General features: G+C 39.8%; 3 protein-coding genes across 3 annotated transcripts; 1 reads left to right on the top strand and 2 right to left on the bottom strand.

The window, feature by feature from the left end:
- Positions 1-382: 382 nt before the first annotated feature.
- LOC101291690 lies at positions 383-6,135 on the bottom strand. Its single transcript, XM_004291097.1, has 7 exons — positions 5,788-6,135; positions 5,057-5,565; positions 4,608-4,793; positions 4,397-4,498; positions 4,249-4,320; positions 4,022-4,138; positions 383-1,841 (listed from the first exon to the last, which is right to left on the bottom strand). Exons 1-7 carry the CDS (start codon positions 6,023-6,025, stop codon positions 609-611), a joined length of 2,457 nt encoding a protein of 818 aa, XP_004291145.1. The 5' UTR covers positions 6,026-6,135; the 3' UTR covers positions 383-608.
- Positions 6,136-8,614: 2,479 nt separating this feature from the next.
- LOC101291397 lies at positions 8,615-17,437 on the top strand. Its single transcript, XM_004291096.1, has 22 exons — positions 8,615-9,119; positions 9,202-9,302; positions 9,381-9,572; positions 9,656-9,808; positions 10,078-10,149; positions 10,229-10,381; positions 10,950-11,000; positions 11,746-11,916; positions 12,121-12,270; positions 12,419-12,484; positions 12,564-13,130; positions 13,244-13,322; positions 13,401-13,522; positions 13,724-13,796; positions 13,987-14,089; positions 14,573-14,666; positions 14,744-14,779; positions 15,087-15,135; positions 15,347-15,450; positions 16,144-16,190; positions 16,695-16,879; positions 16,968-17,437. Exons 1-22 carry the CDS (start codon positions 8,918-8,920, stop codon positions 16,970-16,972), a joined length of 2,775 nt encoding a protein of 924 aa, XP_004291144.1. The 5' UTR covers positions 8,615-8,917; the 3' UTR covers positions 16,973-17,437.
- An 87-nt stretch (positions 17,438-17,524) lies between these two features.
- LOC101296545 lies at positions 17,525-23,396 on the bottom strand. The gene is made up of 6 exons (XM_004292784.1): positions 22,504-23,396; positions 22,225-22,392; positions 20,978-22,126; positions 19,197-19,988; positions 18,917-19,081; positions 17,525-18,744 (listed from the first exon to the last, which is right to left on the bottom strand). Exons 1-6 carry the CDS (start codon positions 23,360-23,362, stop codon positions 17,525-17,527), a joined length of 4,353 nt encoding a protein of 1,450 aa, XP_004292832.1. The 5' UTR covers positions 23,363-23,396.

Raw genomic sequence — 23,396 nt, 5'->3', positions numbered from 1 at the left:
CTGTTGCGTATCCCACAAGATATCTATTACACAGAAAGCTGGAACCCTCTGCCATCGTTGGACACACCTCGATTTGATAAACATATATGATCTCATAATTTTACTCTCTCTCATTTGGGTTTCTTTACAGTTCACACTTTACACTAAGGTAACGCAGACCCCCGTTAAAGTAACTCGGAACATTTGGTGGTGATTCTCTTCTATGATACATAAGATTTCTGTGAGAATTCGGAAAATTGTGATAACAGTTTTGCTAAAGAAGTAAAATCTGATCAGTAACTCTGATTGATGTTGAATTGCTATAAATCCAAATAACAGAGCCTCTACCAACCTGGTTCTTTGGGGGAGGGGGAAGAACAAAGAAAAATGGAACGAACAGATTGAAATATTGAAATGTTGACACTAGCATAAGATTCATTATCAGCGACTCATGGTCAAGTTTCAGAATTTTAAGAAAGCATCAACTCTGCGTTACATGAATAAAAGCAGCAAGTGCAAGGTTCCATGAACGATCCAGTCAGAAAGGCCTAACTACTTACTAACTAGAACCAAAAGATGAACATGGCACATCAGCCACGACATGAAGCTCTCAACTACATTAATATCACTCAACGAGGTGTGGCATACATTTGACTCGACTCGTACTGAGTGTAGCCAGGCTGAGGTGACACTGTTTTCCCATAAACACCCGACTGCGGGACAGACTGATCATAAGTTTGTTGAGTTGTTGCCGGTGCTGGCTGGGTGTAACCCGGCTGCGGCACAGCTGCTGCAGGTGCTGGTTGAGCAAAGCCCTGTTGCGCAACTGGAGCTGCACCATAGGCAGGTGCAGAGACACCTCCATAGGCAGGATCTTGAGACCCTTGGTACCCATAACCCCCAGTATATGAAGCAGGTTGCTCAGGATAACCTTGTTGGGTCGTTGGGTATTGTGCATATCCTGCTGGTGCTTGTGCATAGCCAGGTGCAGGCTGACCATAACTAGCAGGCTGCCCTCCTTGCTGTGGATAACCACCGGTTGAAGCAGTTGGTGGCTGATTATACCCATCAGTAGCTGTGGCAGAACCATACGGAGCATAAGGCTGCTGTGCAGGTGCAGTGGATGCATATGGATATGGCTGTTGAGCTGGGACATTCTGACCATATGACTGAGCTGGGGTCTGATAAACCGCTTCTCCTGGTTGGCTAGCCATAGGGGGAGCACCATAAGACTGGGGAGGTGGACCCTGAGATGGCATGGTATATGCTGGTGGCTTACCAAAATTCTGCTGCGGACCATAGCCTGACTGAGCTCCAGTTTGTGGATACGGCTGAGAAGCTCCATGTCCTCCATAGGGGTGCTGAGTTGGAGCATGATTATCATATTTTGGTTCTTCATATCCATGCCCATAGCCATGCTGAGGAGGTGCAGAATGAGAATAAGGAGCCGGATGCCTATAGTCTGAACCATGTGGATGTCCATAATTGTAGTTTGCTTGGGATGGAGGTCCACCCATTGTAGGGTTGGGAGAAGGGCCACGAGCAGAATGTTGTGCTGGGGCTTCCCCTCCGTGTCCGCCATAGTAATCATAACCACCGCCATGTGGAGGCATCCCCTGCATGTTTGGAGGTGGCCTTTGCTCCCAACCAGGACCAAAGCCACTTCTAGGACCCATATGTTGAGGATAACTCCCATATGTAGGAGGGTACTGAGTATTCCGGGACTGGTACGGTCCTCGTTGTTGCTGATAATCATATGAAGAGTGCTGGGATGGACGAGAACCTCGTGGACCCCATTGAGGTCCACCTGGTCCATGGGACCGATAAGCCTGATGGTTAAAACCACTGGATGGCCTCACAGTCTATTCAAAGGAAATCATAGAAAGAAATCATCAATACAGAGAAATAAATGATTTCACATATGAACTTCTAAAAAATAAATAAAAAATTTTAATGTAGAAGTTGCTTCTTTAACCATATCTCCTGTTCTTAAAATTCGAGTGCTCTGTGGCATCTATTAACTGAAGGAGATGAACACATAGGGAGAACAATTGGGAAATTGCCATAAACAACCCTGATATAGAATTAACTAAAAAGAAGTCAGGGGCAACAAACAGCATATAACTGCCGCCCCACATACAGATAACATCAGAAGAAAAGGGATACAAATATAAAAGGCAAGTTGTAGGCACCAAAGAATTCAACTGAAATATACTCAACAAAGAAAAAGATATTTAAGCCCTAAAACAATTAATCGGGCACCACAGTCCCTCTCTCATCAGCCAAGTACAAAGAATGGGACATGTTAAAATTAAAACATATTTATTTGAGATATAAAGATGATTTGAGAAATGTCTTTGTAAAGTTAAACCATCTGCAAACCCTTTGGCAGCGTCCAGTATTGTTATTACATAATGTCTTAGATCATGAACCACTACTACTCAAACTATATTTTCAGTGCAATGGTCAAGTTTTAGTGATGATTGGATTTACTCTGCAATTATCCTTCCATAACCCTGGGCAGAAAATTAGCAGCAAGAGTAATAATCAGATTTGTTTTCCTAGAACTTCCTAGTCAAATGGGCCATAACTGATGACTCCAATTTATGATTACAACGATACAAGGAACTCAAAGCATTTGACAGATTTATTAATCACATTTGACAAGTCAGGATGAAGCGTGAACTACTAATAAGGCCACCAAATGTATCAATGGATTGAAAGGAACATGGTAAACTGATTACTATTTCAGACTGTCAGCTATAATTGATGTATACATGCAACATGTTTCAGCACATATCAGCTCGGCTCAAATGGCTAACACATGTATTGGGATCGTATATTATACTATAGCATCTATCCTAACTTTAGAATGACCGTGTACACTAAAAGCATGCATACCAGGTCAAATGTTCCCATATACTTTGAATACAGAAGCGAAGATCAAAACAAGTCACCAGTAATAAAAAGAAATTTCTAAAGACTTCTAATGCATAGTACGAGGGAGTTGCTTATGAGCCCTAAGGCTAATGTGATATAGTCTTACTGAATTATGATTTTCAACTTTCAGGTCTCAAAGCAATCTTACCAACTATAAACATCCTGCAATCGCGAGTTATAAGCCTGATACCTCTCTTCAGTGGATGAGAATGAATAGTTGTTGTTCTAAGCCATGCTGACCCCATGGACAAGGCAATAGCAATCTGCATTTTTAAAGCCAACCAACTCGAAATCGGCACCTTCAACACAAAAAAATCATGGCAACCGGCATCTTTGATTCAATACATGATCTTCCTAACAGCATTTAAGTGACCTTGGCATAGATCATTCATCAATATTACAAAGTCTAAGGATCAAAGGTTCAGGCTCTTATTCCCATTGAATATAATGTGACAGTTTTTCCTCATATGGATCGAACGGTGGCACATGCATGCAAATACAGTTGATTCGACAGCTAATCATTCCATAACCATAAACGATTGTTGCCAAAGGAAATTTTTACTTATCCAATCTTCTGATATTGTTATTTAGAAATTGCATAGAACATGTACAATGAACTAGATGCTTATACTTACATACTGACCATAACTTATCGCATCCAAGACATCCAAACACCTCAGATTTCTACTCAAGAGTCAAGACAATAAATCATGAGCTTCCTGGCACAGCTTAAAATGGCTCCAATCAAATTTATTTATCCACAAACAACTAATTCTTCATTCTATGGTCCATGATTAAAGAGCATCTATATATTGACCATATGGTAAACAAGCAGCTCACCATACTCCTAGTGGCACTCCCAAACACAAATCTCAAGTTTACAAATAAACCAACCATTTGTTGTATAGGAACATGGCAAGAGGGAATACAAGATCATAAAGAGGAACAAGGCACGAGAACTCAAAACACTACACTGACAATAGTTCTAATAACCACATCATTGCAATAAAATATAAAAATAACCACCACAACAACACAACCACAAATTAAACACCAACAGAGTTACTATTTAAAAGAGAAAACCATCAGGCCAAGAACTAACCTGATTCATAACCTCGTTTATCAATTCCTTGGCCATGTCAATTTCCTTCCTATTGCCACTTACTCGCACCGTCCTTTCTTTGGATTCATCACCCTTTGGAGGATGTTGAGGTATCAGCTAAATTAACAAGTATAAAAGGATAGGTCAGTAAACACGGGATGCCAACAAAAATAAGCAACAATGTTATAACATGCATCGAACCAAGGCAAGGCATAAAAATACAGTACCTGAATACGGGCCCCTGTTTTGGCCTGCAGACTTTTAATGGTGTCCCCCATTCTGCCTATTATCAAACCAACCTGGCAAATAAAAGAAATGTCTTACATACAGCATTATCAAAAGGAAAGCCACCATAAGAGCACTAATAGAACTTACTTTGTCATTTGGTACTTGTATCTGAATTTGTTCTGCAGCTGCAACTACCTGTGCGGCAGCAACGCCCCTAGCCACCAGAGAAGGAGAACCCCCTGCATCAGCCTACCAAAAAGGTACATTGAATTCAGCACGATATGAAGATATAGAAATCCAAATATGCATGATTGTAAGAGAAAAGCACAGCAAATCTGAGTCAAAGACAGCACCAAACCTCTGCAATAACAGCGTTTATAAGCTTTTCAGCTTTGCTGATACTTTCCAAACTTCCTGTTATCTCTACAGGCCTTGTAGTAGAATATGGATCTGCATCAGCATCTCTTGTGATTTGAATTTTTGCTCTAGAATTGTATTGCAAGTACCGAATAGTATCCCCGGCCTTGCCAATCAGAACCCCAACCTGCAATTGAATGCTTTTGTCAGAATTCCACAGAATATGGATATTCTTTTACAACTCACTTTTACTGTAGAATTCCACAGAAAGTAAAGGCACGTCTTGACTGTTGGAGGAATGCAGAGATTGCAACAACCGTGTTAAACTTGACTGTTGGTTCCCAAATCAAATAACATTTAAGGTCACACAGTTGCAGTACAACATGATGTACAAAATATTCACATTGCATAAATCATTAGCACAACAGAATATACGCATATTCAGCGGACCTTATTATTAGGAACCTCCATTCTGTGCGTGACAGCCTCATTTTCAGAAAGTTCATCCTGTTGGGAAGAGATAGTATCCCCTTGCTCTTGCCGCCCAGAGAAAGCATCACCTTGCTCTTGCTGCTCAGGGAGAGTATCGGTTTTCTCTTGTTGCTCAGGGAGAGCATCCCCTGGCTCTTCTTTCACCGGGAGAGCATCCCCTTCCTCTGGTTGCACAGGGAGAACATCCCCTTGCTCTGCAGAGCACGGCTGAGGCTCCTCTTGAGGGGGTTCCTGAGCACCGTCCACCGCAGAATCCTCAACAGAAGGCTTTTGGCCGTCGATTGTCTCGCCGTTAGTGCCATTTTGTTGTTCCTCGACTGCTGTTTCCGTGAGGTCCACAAATGCAGGCTGTGAAGGAGCAGCGACTGTTTCCGTAAGGTCAACAAATTCAGGACCCGGCACTACCTCGTCACCGTCATTCTCCTTTGGAGCATCATCTGACTTCTGCTGGTGACCATTCGCTCTCGCTGTCATCATCAAATTCAAAGCAAACTCTTGTGAACACAGGTAACATGGCACGAAACTCCATAATACAAATCCTAATCTGTTGCTTCATAATTAGCCTCATAATTCATAATAATAAGCATATCAACCTAAAGCTCTAATGATATTGCTACTGAAACGCTATGTGCGTACCTACAGAAAGATCCAGAAACCCTAGAAATCAAAATCGAGAGCTGAAAGATCACCTGTATCATCGGACTTGTCATCAAGACGCGGCCGTTTGGCGTCAGATTCATCCGACGGCGGCGACGCGTCAACTTCATTGGCAGCATCGGGCTCTGCAGTCGAGTCCTGAAGCTCGCCGGAGCTTTTGGGCGGCTGTTCGAGGACCAATTCCTGCTCGGGCTCCAATTCGTCGAGCTTGCGTTTGTGATCCGACGGCTTAGGGCTCGCGGCGGCCACTAGAACCTCCTCCTCCGCCATAGGATCAAAATCAGTTGCAGAAGATCTTGGATGAGGTCAGTTAGGGCAGGAATCTAGGGTTTGCAATAAATGTGAGTGTCGTATTTGAGTGGGTGGGAGAAGAGGGAGAGAGGGAGGGAGGGAGTTGATATATCAGAAAAGGATGTTACCCACTGTGGCTGTGGCTCTATACGTGTGAGCATCCCAGGGTTTAAGGCACGTTAAATAGATCGAGTCGGGGTTCGGGGCCTTTTAGATGGTTTTTATGTGACCCGCCCTTCGAGTTTAGGGTTGGCAGATGGTTGGGCTAATATATACATGGGCCTGTACTTGGATACTCCCCAAAGGCCCATAATACATATTACAAGTTTACAACCACACCTTGTCGAATTTGTAGCTCATTTGAGAGGAATAGGAATAGCCAATCAAGGTGGCTGCATCGGTTACAAAGTTTGCTTTTTTAAATATGTGGTGAAACGAAATGTGTTAGAAACACGAAATTAACGCCTGAATATTACTGTTCAAGGGCTTCATCCTTGACCCTGTTCACGGGTCACAAATCATGTTGATGTAATCGATAACCAGCTTTGAGTCCCTTTTAACGATGATATTGCTACGGACCGGGATGTAGACACAATAGGGCGAGAGGGTTCAATTTGAACCCTCTGATATTTCAAGCTAATTTTCTATTGGCTGGGCAACATATATATATTACACTGCGAAACAAGATTTGACCCTTCTGGACATGACTTGTCTTAAATATTAGTAATCTCCTTCCAAAACTTGTCTTAATTTGGACAAGACTACTCCACCCATGCCGACAGAAAAACTTTTAAGTTCTAACCCATGTTTTTTTACTTTTTAATATATATATATATTGCTAACCAATATAGGAGTAAGAAAAAAGTTTGCTTTCGTCTCATATTTGGACATATTTATTATTCATTTTTGCCTTCTTAATCGATTCATGATTTACATTGTACTTGCGTCTATAAAAATTGAAGCTTTTACAATTTATTTGTCTCTTATCATTCTCTTTAAATCTTTCCCTAATGTAATTCGTTTTTTTGTTCTTTAAACATTTCTCCCTACAAACAGCAAGTCAAAACTTTTATAATTTAATATTTGAAATTATGAAAACTTTTCTCAAGAAATATTACAAAAGAAAAGCAACGGATCAGTTGACGGCATCTCAAGCAACTCAAATAAAAAATAGATCCTATTAAGGTACTTCGGGAAAAAAAATGAAAGAAATTAGTCAACTTCAAGAAAAAATGGTTGAAACAGAAAAACCAAGTTTATCTGTCAGTTTACTTCCTCATAACATTGACATTGATTCATCCAGTTGCAATTGTCGCTATAGAGAGAGCACTTTCTACCATGAAGGTTATATAAGTGATTTGCGAACCGAATTGAAGACATGTTTATGATTACATATATCGAGAAATATATTTTGACGGTGAAACAATCATGAAAAGATTTTAAAATATGAGCAATTGTCGTGCACAATTATAATTGTTTTAGGGAGACTTACTTTTTGTCTTTTTTAATTATTGATGTAATAATTCATACATTTTTATGTCATTCAATAGTATTCTTGTTTTTTTTTTAACCGGTAATAGTATTCTTGTTTAAACTTTTACCCTTTTAGTGCTAGTTTTTAGCTACGCCATTGGCTACGGTTTGAGCAAAATGTGTTAAGCATATCACCCTTAAGGGCACAACACTACGCGATTGTAGTAGAAGACTTCCCGTTTTCTAAACATTATCAGAAGTGGGCGAGCCAAAGTGATATATGATAACGAACCCTAAGTAGCTCCACCATTAACAATTACCGAATCATCAAATTAGTTAAGCTTCAAACAACTTTCCAGATGAGGGTGCCACTTGATATTAATATGAAGTGGTTAGGCAACATGGCACAGGTGCCGTGTATTCGACATGGTTAGACGTCACGATGCAAGAGGTGTGGATCAAGACGATTTGTATAAGAGGCAATGAGGTTGCATGTGGATAACGATGGTGTTGGTGCACGGTGAAGGATGTGTGGGCTCAGGCTACTCAAACAGTCAAACTTACTAGGCTTAATGTTGAGGTTTCTTTTGAACTGACTTTTGGACCTTGACTCTTTAGTTTTAGATTAGTCATCTTCTAATACTTTCATTGTAATTTGTTATTAGAATCTATGTTTGTTAGTTATGTAATTTCTTATTTGACATATTTGTTAGTCCTAACTTATAAACTCGTTTTATCAAGTTAATGTTAATTGCGTATTCTATACTATATGTCACCATTGTTGACTAATGACAATGTGGAGTAGTAAGTAATGGTTATCATGACTTGAGTAATGAGAATCATTGATTATGAGGAGTGAAATCCACATTTCATATTTTACAATCAATCGTTCTTCTTTTATTATTGGCTAAACACATTTTGTGAAGAGAAAAACACATATACTAAAAACGCAAGATGAACGGTGGATTATAAAATTTGAAGGGTAAATTATAGTTTGATTGATTAATTACTTAAAAAAAGTTTTGTCCTGAGAAAACATAAATTGACAATAAATTTGAAAAAAATATATATATAAGATGATGATAGAGCAGAAAAGAAAAAGGAAATGGCACGCAACCGTCAAATCGAGGTACAGCCGTACAGCGGATGTAACCCACCTGCCATTCAAAGCTGTCATTCCTCTGGAAGAATCAAGAATCTCACTTCCTCTCTCCCCCGGTCATGAAATTTCCACACTCTTCTTCTTCTTCTCATCCCGCAATTCCCGCACACATTGCGGTCTTGCATCCCACCTTCTCCAGCTACCTCTTCCGTTTCGGCTCCCGCAATTTCTCAAATCCCCAATTCCCCTCTGAACCTCAAAATCCGAGCAGCTAGGGTTTTTCTAAAGCTTCGATCATGGCCGAGGACTCCGGAGCGCGGCGTCCGGCGGAGAAGTCGTTCCCGGATTTGCTGAAGAACACGCCGTCCAACATTCGGAGATTGGAGGATGAGATTGAGCAGTGCAAGGGCCACCAGAAGTATCTAGCCCAGACTTCGAGTCCTTCCGACGGCGGCGATGTCCGGTGGTACTTCAACAAGGTCCCGTTGGGAGAGGATGGTAAATTAGGGCTACGTCAGCAGCATATTCAGGTTTAGTTTTACTGAGTTTCGTGATTTGACGATTTCTGTGATTTTTGCAGAGCCGGCTGCTTCAGTTCCGAGGACTGAGATAGTTGGGAAGGGGGAGTACTTTCGCTTCGGCATGAGGGACTCTCTGGCAATTGAGGCCTCGTTTTTGCAGGTTTGGTTAGTTTTGTCATGATTTAAAAGCTGAATTGGTGGTGTTTATGTTGTAATTGGTTTGATTTGCGCAATGTAGAGGGAGGAAGAGCTGCTTTCGTGTTGGTGGAAAGAGTATGCGGAATGTAGTGAAGGTCCGAAAGAGTGGCCTAGCTCCAGTAAGAAAGTGGATGCGAAGGCGAAACCCTCACTAGAGAGGGCTCGTTCGGCGGTTCCATGTGAGGAGGAAGAAGAGAGAGTCGGTGTCCCTGTTAAGGGAGGGCTTTATGAAGTATGCCTTCTTTTGCATAAAAGTGAATTAATCAAACTCTAAGTAGTTCTGGGATAATCATTTGAGCTGAATGATTGCTGCAGGTAGATTTAGTGAAGCGGCATTGTTTCCCTGTTTATTGGGATGGAGAAAACCGGCGTGTCTTAAGAGGCCACTGGTTTGCTTATAAAGGGGTTGATTGGCTGCCACTTCGTGAAGATGTTTCTGAACAATTGGAGACTGTTTATCGTAGCCAGGTTTGCCTCGTACTGAGATGTGTTATCTACATGCTGCACTGATTTTCTGGATGGTACTCCGTTTCTCAAGGTTTCAAATGTGTGTGTTGTAACTGCCCAACTTTATGCTATATCTGGGGATTATGTATCTATGAAATATATCACAGATTTTAGATATATGAAGACGACACACCTTCTACATTCAGATTTCTGCATGTATGAAGGTCATTCTAATTTTAGAATTCATACGAGCAGTCTCATAAGGATACAAAATTTGTCTTCTTATGCAGATTTGGCATCGGAGAACTTTTCAGCCCTCTGGACTTTTTGCAGCTCGAGTTGATTTGCAAGGCTCTATCTATGTAAGAAATTTGGTATTGCATACCATTTTCTATGGGTTATTGTTGTATTCATAAACTTATGTTGGCAATGCGCTTCTAGGGAATGCATGCGCTTTTCACTGGAGAAGATCATTCGTGGGAGGCTTGGCTCAATGCAGATGCTTCTGGTTTTACTAATATCATTGCTTTCAGCGGAAATGGACTCAAGTTACGGCGTGGATATTCAGCATCTCACTCTTCGAAACCCACTCAGGTTAGTGGTTGCAGGGAAAATGTTGTGATACCACATATTTTATTTATGCTCGTGTCTACTCTTGTTTTCTGTGAGCTTTCTGTTGATGTCATCTCGATCTCTTGGTGTTTACAATTTGAATTGTACTGAACGTTTGAATTCAAGATGGATGAAATGAAGTTTAGTGGAAGTCAAAATTCTGTTCAAGACATGGTGTGCTGGTAAAATTCATTATTGCTAAAAGAGAAAGGAAAAAAGACAATAGAAACATCACTGTTAACACCATGATAGTTTTCAAGTTTACTTGCATATGGTCTTGATAAGTAGGTGTAAGCAACTGGAATGGGGTCTCATGGCAGCTATGTTCAGATCTTGTGTGGCACATCAATTTTGTCATTAGTGTCAAGACAGTATGTGTCATTAGCTCCTGCGTTTCATAGCAGTATATGTTAGTCATGGTTTGTTGACATACCAGTCCTGCTGTGTCCTGATCTCCACCAAAATAATATCATAAGTTTCTAACTAAGAGTCCTGTACAAAGCAACTTATCCTCTTGCTTACTTGTTTTTTTTTTTTTGTTTTTCAATAGAATGAATTACGTCAGCAGAAGGAGGAGAAAATGGATGATTATTGTTCACAGGTATGATTGTTTCACTTTTAAAGAAAGATGTATTTCTGCTTGTTGGAATTTTTCTGCATCTAAAGTATTCTTTTCATCATAGAACCTTTGTATAACATATGCATTTTTCCATACAAATGAAGACAGATCTTAGTGATCTATAGTTATGAAGAAATAGCTTGGAATGGATAGCTAGATCTGTAACTAAAAACACATAGCAGGGTGAATGGCTCCCTTGAGCTGCAAGTCAACGGGTTGACATTTTGTGATTTACCATAAGGCCCGGGTAGTCGTGGTATTAAACTCTGTCATAGTAAAGTGTGTAGGCTTCAAATTATTGCCAATGCGATTGACTAGTTTTATAATCCGGATAATGCCAATCTCAAACAATTAGAGATATCCATGAAGTAGAAATTCACGGGATCCATAATTCTATAACCATCCTGCCTTTTGTGTATCAGATCGTTATAATTATCTTAAGAATAATTGAATATTCAGTTTCGAGGTCACAAACATGGGATATTACTATATGAGGGTGATTGCTCTATTTTACAGGGCGCAAAAGCTTGTTCACCCAAACTTCTAGGTTTTTTAAAGAAGATAAAAAAGTGCCTGGCTGTCTGTTTCAGTTTATCTTTTTCCTAAAGCGGCTGCTTGTAACAGTGAAATCTTGTATTTATATTTTTGTTTATTTGTTGTTGATAGCATTTACTGCTGCAGTTTGCTTGTAAAAGTGATATTGTTCAATGTTGCATTTCTGGTTTAGGTTCCTGTTCGACATCTTGTGTTCATGGTTCATGGTATTGGTCAAAGATTGGAAAAATCCAATTTGGTGGATGACGTTTTTAATTTTCACCATATAACAGCAAGTCTTGCTGAAACACACCTTACCTCACACCAACGTGATACTCAGAGGGTTCTTTTCATACCATGCCAGGCAAGTTATTTCTTGCATATAATAACTATTCCATATCTGGCAACTTGATACTATTCTATAACTAAACTCACGTCTCATAAAGCATGAAACAGGAGAGTTTTTTGTAATCCATTTTAATTCAAGTATGATAACAAAACTCTCCTGTTGCATTTATGTGGGACACAATTTGTAGGATATTCTAATCTACTGCTATTTGCATTTCAGTGGAGAAAGGGTTTGAAGCTTAGTGGTGAAACTGCAGTGGACAAATGTACTTTAGACGGTGTGAAGGGTTTGCGTGTCATGCTGAGTGCGACTGTTCATGATGTGTTATACTACATGAGCCCCATATATTGTCAGGACATCATCAACTCGGTAGGGCATAGTTGGTTGTTAGATTATCAGTATATATTCCTGACATACTTGTGATGCTATCGTGAGTCTAGTTTCTTCTGAATGTCTTCTTGGACATAAATGGTGGCACTTTCATCGCACTCATATCTTTTTTTCTTTTGCTGACCAGGTGTCCAACCAATTAAATCGATTGTATTTAAAATTTCACAGGAGGAATCCAGGTTATGATGGGAAGGTATGCAGTTAGTTAAGCAATGGCCATAATAGTTTGAAATCAAGTTTAGTAATCTCACGTTGTTCTTACGTCCATGCAGGTTTCCATATATGGTCATTCTTTGGGAAGTGTCCTCTCTTATGATATCCTATGTCATCAAGAGAAATTGTCCTCCCCATTTCCAATGGATTGGATGTTCAAAGAACATGCTAGAAATGATGAATCTTCTTGTGATAAGGAAGCTTCTCCTGATATGAACAATCAATCACCTACTGATCACTCTGTTACTAATTTGGGAGATGCAGTCTCTTTTGTATATAATCAAAGTGGTGACATGGGTTCAAATCTTGAAAGAAATTTGAATGCCCAACCAAGTTTATTAATGCACGAGGAGGGAAATGCTGAAGATGTGTTTAATGCTGTGAGTTGCGAGACATCAGATTTGGATGAGTTCAATGCAAGTTTTAGGGATCCGAAACAAACACAGGGTAACGATTATGTGCATGAATCAGTTCTCGGAGCTAGTGATGAGTTTAAACAGGATGTCTCGGATGGAACTACTATCATGGAATGTGGGGTCCCAGTTGATCACATAGAGAAAGTGGTTAAAGAAGTATGTGAAGAAACAGGCAATAAAGACGAAGTAGTCAAATCACTGACGGAGGAGGTGAGTTATATAAAGAGATGATACAGTCTGCCTAGCTTTTTTATGAACATTTTGTTTAGGTATATATTGAGTGGATTTTTGTATTTTTATAACATTTTCTTTTTCTGATCCAGATTGATTCTCTAAAAGCCAAAATAGCCGAACTGGAAACCAAATGTGGTGGTAGAGATGGTAATCCAGGATTTTATCCAGGTGATCTCTGATATGTGTATTAAATCATTTATTTCATTTACTTTGCTTCTGGTGCAATAATATGCATAACCTTCATAGGAAATGAAGAGGTTCTTGCAACTACACCACAAAGTTCAATCTTGGATAAATTGCCTCCCAGGCAAGATGGCTCAACTCAGAGTTATACCCCTTGTATCAAATACACGAAACTTGAATTCAAGGTGCAAAAGAAAGGAGAAATTTATTCCTGTATTGTGCTCATGTATCTCCCAGACTAGGATATGTAAAAAATTAAAGTTTTGAATTCATTTATCTGGAAAGTTAAAATAATTTCGATAGTACTCTGTGAATGCAAATGGTGAAACAGATATAATCTTTTTATGGACTGTGTCACCCATTGCATTTGACTCTTCATATTTCAGGTTGATACATTTTTTGCAGTTGGATCACCCCTTGGGGTCTTCCTGGCCCTTCGTAATATTCGTATTGGAATTGGTAATGATCAATGAACATGTCTTAATATGCTTTACTTGCTGGTTCTTGCCCATATATAGTGCTCTCTATAGAATAGTGTGATTCATAATGGTGCTATGGTTGTGGCTGTCCAGATTCGGTAGCTTAGATGTTTTCTGTTTCTGAGACCTGCGTCAGAGACTTAATCTGCTCTATTTTCTCTTTGTTCCAGGCAAGGGGAAAGACTATTGGGAAGAGGAAAATATAAGTGAGGAGATGCCAGCTTGTCGGCAAATGTTCAACATATTTCACCCCTTTGATCCTGTTGCGTATAGGTCTGTTGCATTCCAGCTCTCTTGATTGAAATATGTAATATGAAATCTAATTTGCACCAACACATTATCAGACATCATTTGGGATGTGGCTCATATAGGCCGGTACTTGGTGGATATAGTCAAATGGAAGCTTAAATGACGTGAAACAATCTATTATAAAATCCTTAGACCAAAATTCATGTTGAAAATGCCTCCTATGTATATTAGATTTAATTATATTTATTGTAATGAAGCATCTGCACTGGAGATCACCTGTAGGTCACACATAAGACTTGTAACTGCTAAAGCTGTAGTCACACACAGCTAAAGATCACTTTCCTGTCATCTTTTTGCTTTATTGAACATTTGCACATGAATATCTAAAATAAGTAATACTTTTCAATAGTGTGTTTCTTGATAAATATTGTTATTTCTTGTTTTCTCTTATACAATCTATGTCGGATCTAGAACAGTTGAGATAACTTTTCTCCTATTTAAACACAGAATAGAGCCACTTGTGTGTAAAGAATACCTCGACAGGCGACCTGTTATCATACCCTACCACAAAGGTGGGAAGAGGTTGCATATTGGATTTCAGGTAGAGCAACTTAACATATACAGAATTGTGGAAGACTTTTTTTTCTCTCTTTATCTCTCTCATACTCTGAAGTGCAGGAATTTACTGAAGATTTAGCTGCTCGTTCTCAAGCGGTAATGGATCGTCTAAATTTTGTAAAAGTGGGTTCCGTTACTTTTCAAAGTTGATATCATCTTCTTTTTATTGTCAACTGCCTACTTAATGGTTATTTATGTCAATACAATGATATCATGCACACCAGTTTAGAAATAGTGAAATACGTATCCCTGTTGGTTGGCAATTTCAACAGATTGCATAAATAAAACAAATGATCAGTCTTCATGTTGCACAAAATTGAGTTATTCGATTACATGTGTGTGCTTTGGCTTTTATTATGTGTAGAGTTATTGCAATTCTAAGGGAATTACTCTGGTTGTGCAGGTTAAAGTTCTGACAGTTTGTCAGTCAAGAAACACGGATATCCTAGAAGGTAATATATATTTGTCTGCTTGTCAATGATAGTGACATGTCATATAGAACGAAAAATCTCTGCATATTATGGAGAGGAAAAAAAAACAATGAGTTTTGTGGGTACTTCAAACCTTAAAATATTAATAATAAAGCGCAGTACTGCTATTCTTATCCATAATTTTTTTTTCAGAAGATTACTGCATCTGTAATGTTTTTTTTATAAATCACAGAAGCAGCAGAAAATGCCGAAGAACAACAAGAGAGATCATATGGTACTCTTATGATGGAAAGGATAACTGGAAGTGAAGAAGGACGGATCGATCATGTGCTTCAAGTGTGTAACCAAGCACCCTTTCACTCTTTGATAGAAATACATGCAAGCATTCAGCCACTCAGGCACAACAAACACACACATACACTCCACCCTCTCATTTTTCATCATTATCTTTCTGGATATATGCCCTGCGTCTTCTTCTCCCATATGCTTGGCAGTAATAAGTGCCCAATTGGCACTAATAAGGAATCACTGTAGTGCTGAAATTGCATGTTCCTTCTGTCTCTTTTTGTGTGAATATGCAATTGTTTCAAATTTGTTTTAGTGCTGAATCACCATTTTCTTTTTCACCACACTAGGGTTGGGAATTAGGATAGGCCTTAGATTGGATTGGGGGATGGGGAAGAGAGAGATTGACAAAAGAGTTAGAATGGCATATGTTGTTGCATGGACCATCAGTTATAAATTCACAAGTGGCGAAGTTGAATGCTTTAGTTGCTTCGTTTGAATCCTTAAGGAATTTAGATGACAACTTGACAGCTTGACATAGAAAAGCTGCAAGTGATGAGTTATTTGAATATGTGGATGATCCTCAGTCCTCATGTAAAAATCCTTCTTTCTGCTTTAAATATTCATTACCCATGTATGATTGTTTGCCTTATTGCCTTGTTGTTTTCCTTACCCCAATTAGATCCACAATATTTATTTCTCGTATGTTCTGATTCCTAAGTCATGTTTGTGTTGATAATGCAGGACAAGACATTTGAACATCCATATATTTCTGCAATTGGAGCACATACGTAAGTACCTGCTTTAAATGTACTCTTGTACAGTTGGACTCGTTACTTCTTGTGCAGATGTTTATCGATTAAACCCTCGTTGAATGTTTCACATTGAAAATTGACATTTTGTTTATATTTTTACTAGCCAATAAGTTTTTTACCGGGTTGAACTTATGCTTTTTAGAATCATATCATTTATGTTTTATTTTCATGAATGGTATGAAGGTAGAGAGGAATAAAATGATCCCTTCAATGAAATAAGAAAACAGGTAATAATTTTACTAGTGGAACTTTTAAAAAAATATTGGATCTTCTACACTTTCTGTTCCCATATCTTCTAAAGCATGTGAATTTATATAGATGTGGTACCTCCAGTCCGTTGTGTATAAAAACATCTATTTTTTTTTATCTGCCCGTCAGTTGATTGGTAAACTCTTCTTGTGCAGAAACTATGTGAATTTATTTATATAGATGTGGTACCTCTAGTCCGTTGTGTGTAAATGGTAAACTCTTCTTGTGCAGAAACTATTGGAGGGATTACGATACTTGCCTTTTCATAATGAAACACTTGTATCGAGGTACAGATAAAGACGACTTACTTGCGGAATCTAGTAGGGAAAGCTCAAAACATAAGATGGGTTACCCTGGCTGGTTGGATCAAATAGAGACAGTAGAAGAGGAGCTTCCTCTGACATTTTCTGAAAGAAGTATGACCAGAATTTTCTTCGAGAAAGATTTAAGAAGGCTTAGAGCGTCTTGAGTTGTAACATGACCTTTTCCTTCCGTGTTTTGCAGGATGAAGATACTACAGTAGGGGACCTTTTCTATGACCCATTGTGTTGGAGTATGCAGTCCAAAGCTATTCCAGCTTCAAACCAAGTCCTGTAAGAACTCAACCCCTTCTATGCGGTACTGGTAAGGGAAGGAGGACCTCATACGGAGTCGCGCCGTCCCTTTAGCCCCCTTAGGGAGAAGTGTGGGAAGGGTTGGTGGGTGGTGGTGGACGTGGTGCATGGTGATGTAGACTCATAGTTGCTAACAGATAGCCACACACCAAATCTCTTGTGTCTGTACATAAAAGAAACGTCGTCTTACATGCTTAACTAAATCAGTCTTAGAGGGATGTACATGGTTTGTAATGGTTGAATACAAAAGAGCTGTCCATGCATAGTAATAAACTCGAGAGAACATTGTCAGTTTATTTAGTCAGGAATTATACACATAAAACTATACATTAACCCGTAAATTATCTTTGATTGAAACACTTCCTATCCTAGCATTGCTTTTTGGCTAATACTTCACAAGCATTTTGATTGAACAGACTCAGCAGGCCTAGCAAAACAATCACATAATCATCTCCCATCATTTACTGGTAATATGATGTGGTTCTTCATGGTATCATACCCAGAACTCGTATCGCCACCACCTCCATGGCTAAACGTTTGCAGTGATATTTCACCAAGCAAGTTTTCATTCTCCTCTGCATTGTATTGATCATCATTAACCCATGGATGGTGCATTACCATCCTTCTCAGTCCCTCAAGCTCGCTTGCTACTTCCATCATGGTTGGTCTTTCTTCTCCTTTTACTCTCAAACACATCTTTGCGAGGTTGGAAACTTCCTTGAGCTGCTCATCATTTGCCCCGTTCAGAACACTCTCATCAACGACTTGTACCAAGCGATCTTCTTTCAGCGCAGAGAGAAAACACATGGCTAGATTTCTCTCCTCCTCTGGCTTGTCGAACGAAAGCGCCTTCTTTCCTGTTAGTAGCTCCACAAGGACAACCCCAAAGCTATAAACATCGCTCTTGTCAGTCAACTGGCTTGTTTGCAAGTACTCGGGGTCTAAGTACCCGAGCGTGCCTTGTACCATTGTCGATAGCTCTGCTTGATCCAATGGCACCAATCTGGAGGCACCAAAATCAGACACTTTTGCTGTAAGTGTTTCATCTAGAAGTATGTTTGTGGACTTGACATCTCTATGGATAATAGGAACAGAAGCTGCAGAGTGCAAGTATGATAGCACTCCAGCAGCTTCTGCAGCTATTCTTAAACGAGTTTCCCAAGCAAAGATGCATGCCTTGCTTTTGTTGTGGATGTAGTCGAATAGCGTACCATTGGTGACAAACTCATACACTAGTAGTGGCACTTCTGTCTCGAAACAACAACCCAAAAGCTTCACCACATTCCTGTGATTGATTTGGGAAAGCACCAGCACTTCATTTATGAATTGCTCTATTTGGCTTTGATCAACTACTTTGGATTTCTTGATTGCCACTACTGTTTCATCTGATAAAATTCCTTTGTACACTGTACCGTAGCCTCCTTTACCAACAATTCTAGTCTCATGGTAGTTGTTGGTGGCATTCTCAAGTTCTTCTGCGCTAAAGATTTTCGCAGTTTGGTTAGTGGTAGTGGCACCACCTTGTCGAACCGAAAGTTGTTGCTGTAACAGTAATCCTCCATTTTGCCTGAAGAATCTCTCCTTCAGCTTCATCATCTTCCATCTTCTGTAGCCCAGATACAACCAAGAGCTACATATAAGCAACGATATGAGGCCGATAGCAAGTCCTGCATTTCCATAAGTTTTGAGAATCAACCTCACTTGTTTTCAGAAATTTTCAAACAAAAACTATGTCTGCCTTCACCACTAAGGCGTATAACTAAGTAGCTATGATATATGAACCATCATATATAACCTATGGAGCATCAAGAGTAGGCTGTGATTAGAAACTTTACTCACCAACAGTGATTTGAACAACCAATGTTCTGTTAGCTATGCAACCTTCTTCCCCTTCTATACCATTGCCATGGTACCCTTTGCGGCAAAGACAGTTATAACTTCCCTCTGTGTTTTCACATCTTTGAACACAGTTATTTAGTTCTGGATTTTCACACTCATCAATATCTGTACATATTAGATGTCGATACATGAAAAAAGAATTAGTATTCTCAACATGGTTCCACTTCAAACTTGCAAAGTTTTTGTAGTAAACCAAATAAAGAAGATGATTGATGGATACCTTGACAACCATTAGAGAGGTATGGATTCCCTTGATAACCATCCTTGCATTTGCATTGGTAGCCAGATCCATTTTCGACATTATCACATCTGCTGTTCTCTTGACAGGCGCTGCCTTCAAGTACTTCCTCGCAAGTCTGGTTTCCAATTGACCAATCAAGCACAACAGGAAGTACTGTTACATCCTTTAAATCCATGAGCATAGCTAAGGAGAAGTTGAACTTGCTTTCTTCCACAATAAAGGCGTAGCTGCATGGATTGAAAGACCAAACATCTGTATGATTCAGATAACTGTCCACAAACACATCAAAGTAGCTCACTCCTTTAGCAATTGATGTCTGGCAACACCCTATACCGGAACAAGAACCATTGGTGACATAGACAGTGCTGTCACATGTTGATATGCAGCCACCTGTGTACTTCTTGATGTTACCCTGGTAGCCTCGGATTTCAGCATAAGTGTCACATCCAACTGCAATGAACAAGTTATCGGTGTGGGAGATGATGAATTTGGAGAGGTGGAGCCAGGGAGAATTGTACTCTGTAGGTGAACCAGATGATTCATAGCAATCATGAGCTATGAATTGCATGATACCCACCTTGCCATCAACAGAAATGTTTGTGACCTCAACTGTGCCTCCGGTCAGATATAGTTTCGGTGGATCATCTGTGGTGTTGCAAATTACAAGGAACTCTTGATCATGGCAACAAGCCTCTGTGGTACCGAAAGGGTATGGTATGCTAACATTTCCACATGTAGCTTGGCAACCAGGCTTCACATATTGATCAGCTACTTGTGCTTCAATTGCTGTGGCTACTAGTATTGACCCTATTAGCAGAAGTTGGAGAAGCATATTGTTCCTGTTTGATTACAGTTTCTTCTTCGGCAGAATCCCAAACTCTAGATATCTCATATCAAAGGGATGCTCATAAATTATTAAATTTCAAGTTGGTGTTTGTCTTGTTTACTCATTCATGATGGACCATTTCAACCAAAATAGTGATGCAAGCTTTTCAGAACCAATTATACAAACGTTAATTTTCATGAGCTGTATGTTGTTCACACGTTGACCTGGAATTACATCAGAATGATCGCAACTAAACTGTGATTAATTGGTTTATCAAACAAGAAAAACAGTTATGAACATAAAAACTACAGTTGAAAAGTCATCCAATAATTAGAATTTCATTAGTCTAGATTGCGACCTCAAGAATTCAACGCGCATATCAGCTGAGAATTAGTACTTGAGTTGATAATTAATTTGCAGGCATTGGAATTTACTGCACATATTTTCTTGATAAAGATAGCACTGATTTGATACTGTCAAGCCTAATTTTCCTCAAGTCTCTCTGCAGTCTGTAGTCTGCACATACTACACAACCAAGCGAAAACAATTTAATAAAAGTAGGTTATTGGTTACTATATGAGAAATTTTTCTGTGCTACGGGAGGACCACGTCAGCATGTCCAGTGGTCCTCCTTGACCAATATAAAGTCGACACATGGTTTGTCACAGATTCCACAGGACACAAATGGCAGTCACAACTATGTGCAACTCCCACCACTAAAGAACACAAAGATGAAGAAAGAAACCACAAATTGTTCGCATTTCCGTAGAGCAGACCTCATCATGCCTAGCAAGACGAGCACAGAGACGCAGCGCATTGTCAAATGGACTAATTGATCAGCACCAATGGCACAACTATCTCCCATGAGTCCCATCATCAACTGGTAATATGATCTGGTTCCTCATGGTATCATATCCAGAACTCATAACGCCACCCTCTCCATGACTAAAAGTTTCCATTGCTATTTCACCAAGCAAGTGCTCAATCTCCTGTACATCAGTTTCATCATTGTTAACCCATGGGTGATGCATCACCATCCTTCTTAGTCCCTCGAGCTCCATTGCCACTTCCTTCATGGTTGGTCTTTCTTCTCCTTTTACTCTCAAACACCTCTTTGCAAGGACAGAAACTTCCTTCAGCTGCTCAATATTTGCTTCATTCAGAATACAACCATCAATAACTTGCACCAAGCGATCATGTTTCAGCGCAGAGAGAAAATACATTGCTAGATTTCTCTCCTCCTCTGGCTTGTCGAATGAAAGCGCCTTCTTTCCTGTTAGTAGTTCCACAAGAACAACCCCAAAGCTATAAACATCACTCTTGTCAGTCAGCTGGCTTGTTTGCAAGTACTCAGGGTCTAAATACCCTACTGTTCCTTGCACCATTGTAGATAGCTGAGCTTGATCTGAGGGAACCAATCTCGAGGCACCGAAATCAGACACTTTTGCTGTAAGATTATCATCCAGGAGTATGTTTGTGGACTTGACATCTCTGTGAATAATAGGAATAGAAGCCTCAGAGTGCAAGTGTGATAGAACTCCAGCAGTTTCTGCAGCTATCCTTAAACGACTTTCCCAAGCAAAGTTGCATGCCTTGCTTTTGTTGTGGATGTAGTCGAATAGTGTACCATTGTTGACAAACTCATAAACTAGTAGTGGGACTTCTGTCTCGAAACAACAACCCAAGAGCTTCACCACATTTCTATGGTTGATTTGGGAGAGCACGAGTACTTCATTTATGAATTGCTGTATTTGGCTTCGATCCACAAGTTTGGACTTCTTGATTGCAACCACTGTTTCCTTTCCTTTTTCATCTACTATGATCCCTTTGTAAACTGTACCAAAACCTCCTTTGCCAACGATTCTGGCTTCACTGAAATGGTTGGTAGCCTTCTTAAGCTGGACTTCGGTGAAGATTTTGGCCCTTTGGTCTCCACCTTGTCGTTCCGAAAGCTGTTGCTTCAACATCAATCCTCCATTTTGGATGAAGAACTTTTCCTTCAGCTTCATGAGCTTCCATCTTTTGTAGACTAAGTACAACCAGGAGCTGCCTATTAACAAGGCTATGAGGCCAACACCGAGTCCTACATTTCCAAAACATCTATGCATTATTAGTTCTGTTTTTTTTTTTTCTTTTCATAACCAAATGGAGCAGATCGAGTACTGCTACTATTGCACTTACCAAGTGTAATTTGAACAACAAATGTTTGGTCAGCGACACAATCTACCGAGTCTTCTGTGCCATTGTTGTGGTACCCTTTGTGGCAAGCACAAGTATAGTTCCCCTCTTTATTTATGCATCTTTGTTTGCAGTTCTTGGCAATCACCGGATTCTCGCATTCATTAATGTCTGCAAAACAGCATAACCATAAAGTAGTTACAGATATGAAGCAATCAACAAACAAGTAGGAGATCGATCGAGTAGCTTGTAATTCAAGTTTTTGAGAAGTGAAATACGTACCAGTGCAGCCATTTAGGTATGGATTTCCTTCGTAACCTTCGTTGCACTTGCAGCGGTAGCCGAGCCCATTCTGGACATCCACACACTTGCTGTTCACCTTACATTCATTTTTCTGGATCATGCTGCAATTTTCATTTCCAATTGACCAATCGAGAACCACCGGAAACCGAGAGGTATTCCATAAATCTCTCAACATGTCGGAGGTGAAGTTGAACTTACCCTCTTGGACAAGGAAAGCATAGCTACAGGAATTGAAGTCCCACACTTCGGTTTGATTCTTGTAGCTAGTTACACTTATGTCAAAGTAAGTCATGCCTTTAGCAATAGGTGTTTGGCAACAGCCTATACCAGAGCATGAGTAATTGGAAACAAAGTCCATGCTTTCACATTTTGAAATGCACCCACCTGTGTACTGATATCTACCACGATTGAAACCCTGAATTTCGGCATAGGTGGCGCAACCAACGCCTATGAATTTGTTGTCCGTGTCAGAGATGTAGAATTTCTTCAAAGAGAGGTAAGGGCTGAAGTTGTATTCCGACGGCTTACTTGATTCGTAAAAACAAGCCATGGCTTTCTTTTGAGTAATGTAGAGCTTCCCATCAATGGATATGTTTGTGACCTCAATGTCACTCACTCGAAGAAATGGCTTTGGAGGGTCATAATGAGTGTCATCACAAGTAATGAGGAAATCATCATTATAGTAACAACCCCCTTTTGTTCCGAACGGATAGGGAATGCTAACACTGCCACATTGGTCTTGGCAACCCTCTCTAGCCACTGTTTGGGATGATACTAGTAGCACCTCTATTGCAACCAGCACCAATTGCGGCAGCAAAACTACTTTGTCTCTGCTCATATGATAGATTCGTTGTTGGAACGAGCTAGGAGTT

This window comes from Fragaria vesca, linkage group LG2, assembly GCF_000184155.1.
Source record: "Fragaria vesca subsp. vesca linkage group LG2, FraVesHawaii_1.0, whole genome shotgun sequence".
In the NCBI taxonomy this organism is placed as follows: Eukaryota; Viridiplantae; Streptophyta; class Magnoliopsida; order Rosales; family Rosaceae; genus Fragaria; species Fragaria vesca.
Note: the sequence above shows the minus strand (reverse complement) of the source record. Positions and strands in the feature narration are given on the sequence as shown.

Bases quoted from the DNA above. Each gene is read 5' to 3' on its own strand.
- LOC101291690 (XM_004291097.1), bottom strand. From the start codon at position 6,025: ATGGCGGAGGAGGAGGTTCTAGTGGCCGCCGCGAGCCCTAAGCCGTCG. The intron at 4,794-5,056 runs GTCCGCTGAATA...ATTCAATTGCAG, and splicing joins TGGAGGTTCCTAATAATAAG to GTTGGGGTTCTGATTGGCAA. The intron at 4,139-4,248 runs GTACTGTATTTT...TTGTTAATTTAG, and splicing joins AAACAGGGGCCCGTATTCAG to CTGATACCTCAACATCCTCC.
- LOC101291397 (XM_004291096.1), top strand. From the start codon at position 8,918: ATGGCCGAGGACTCCGGAGCGCGGCGTCCGGCGGAGAAGTCGTTCCCG. The intron at 10,382-10,949 runs GTTAGTGGTTGC...GTTTTTCAATAG, and splicing joins ACTCTTCGAAACCCACTCAG to AATGAATTACGTCAGCAGAA. The intron at 14,090-14,572 runs GTCTGTTGCATT...ATTTAAACACAG, and splicing joins TTTGATCCTGTTGCGTATAG to AATAGAGCCACTTGTGTGTA.
- LOC101296545 (XM_004292784.1), bottom strand. From the start codon at position 23,362: ATGAGCAGAGACAAAGTAGTTTTGCTGCCGCAATTGGTGCTGGTTGCA. The intron at 22,393-22,503 runs GTACGTATTTCA...GCTGTTTTGCAG, and splicing joins ATACCTAAATGGCTGCACTG to ACATTAATGAATGCGAGAAT. The intron at 19,082-19,196 runs GTATCCATCAAT...TAATATGTACAG, and splicing joins CCTCTCTAATGGTTGTCAAG to ATATTGATGAGTGTGAAAAT.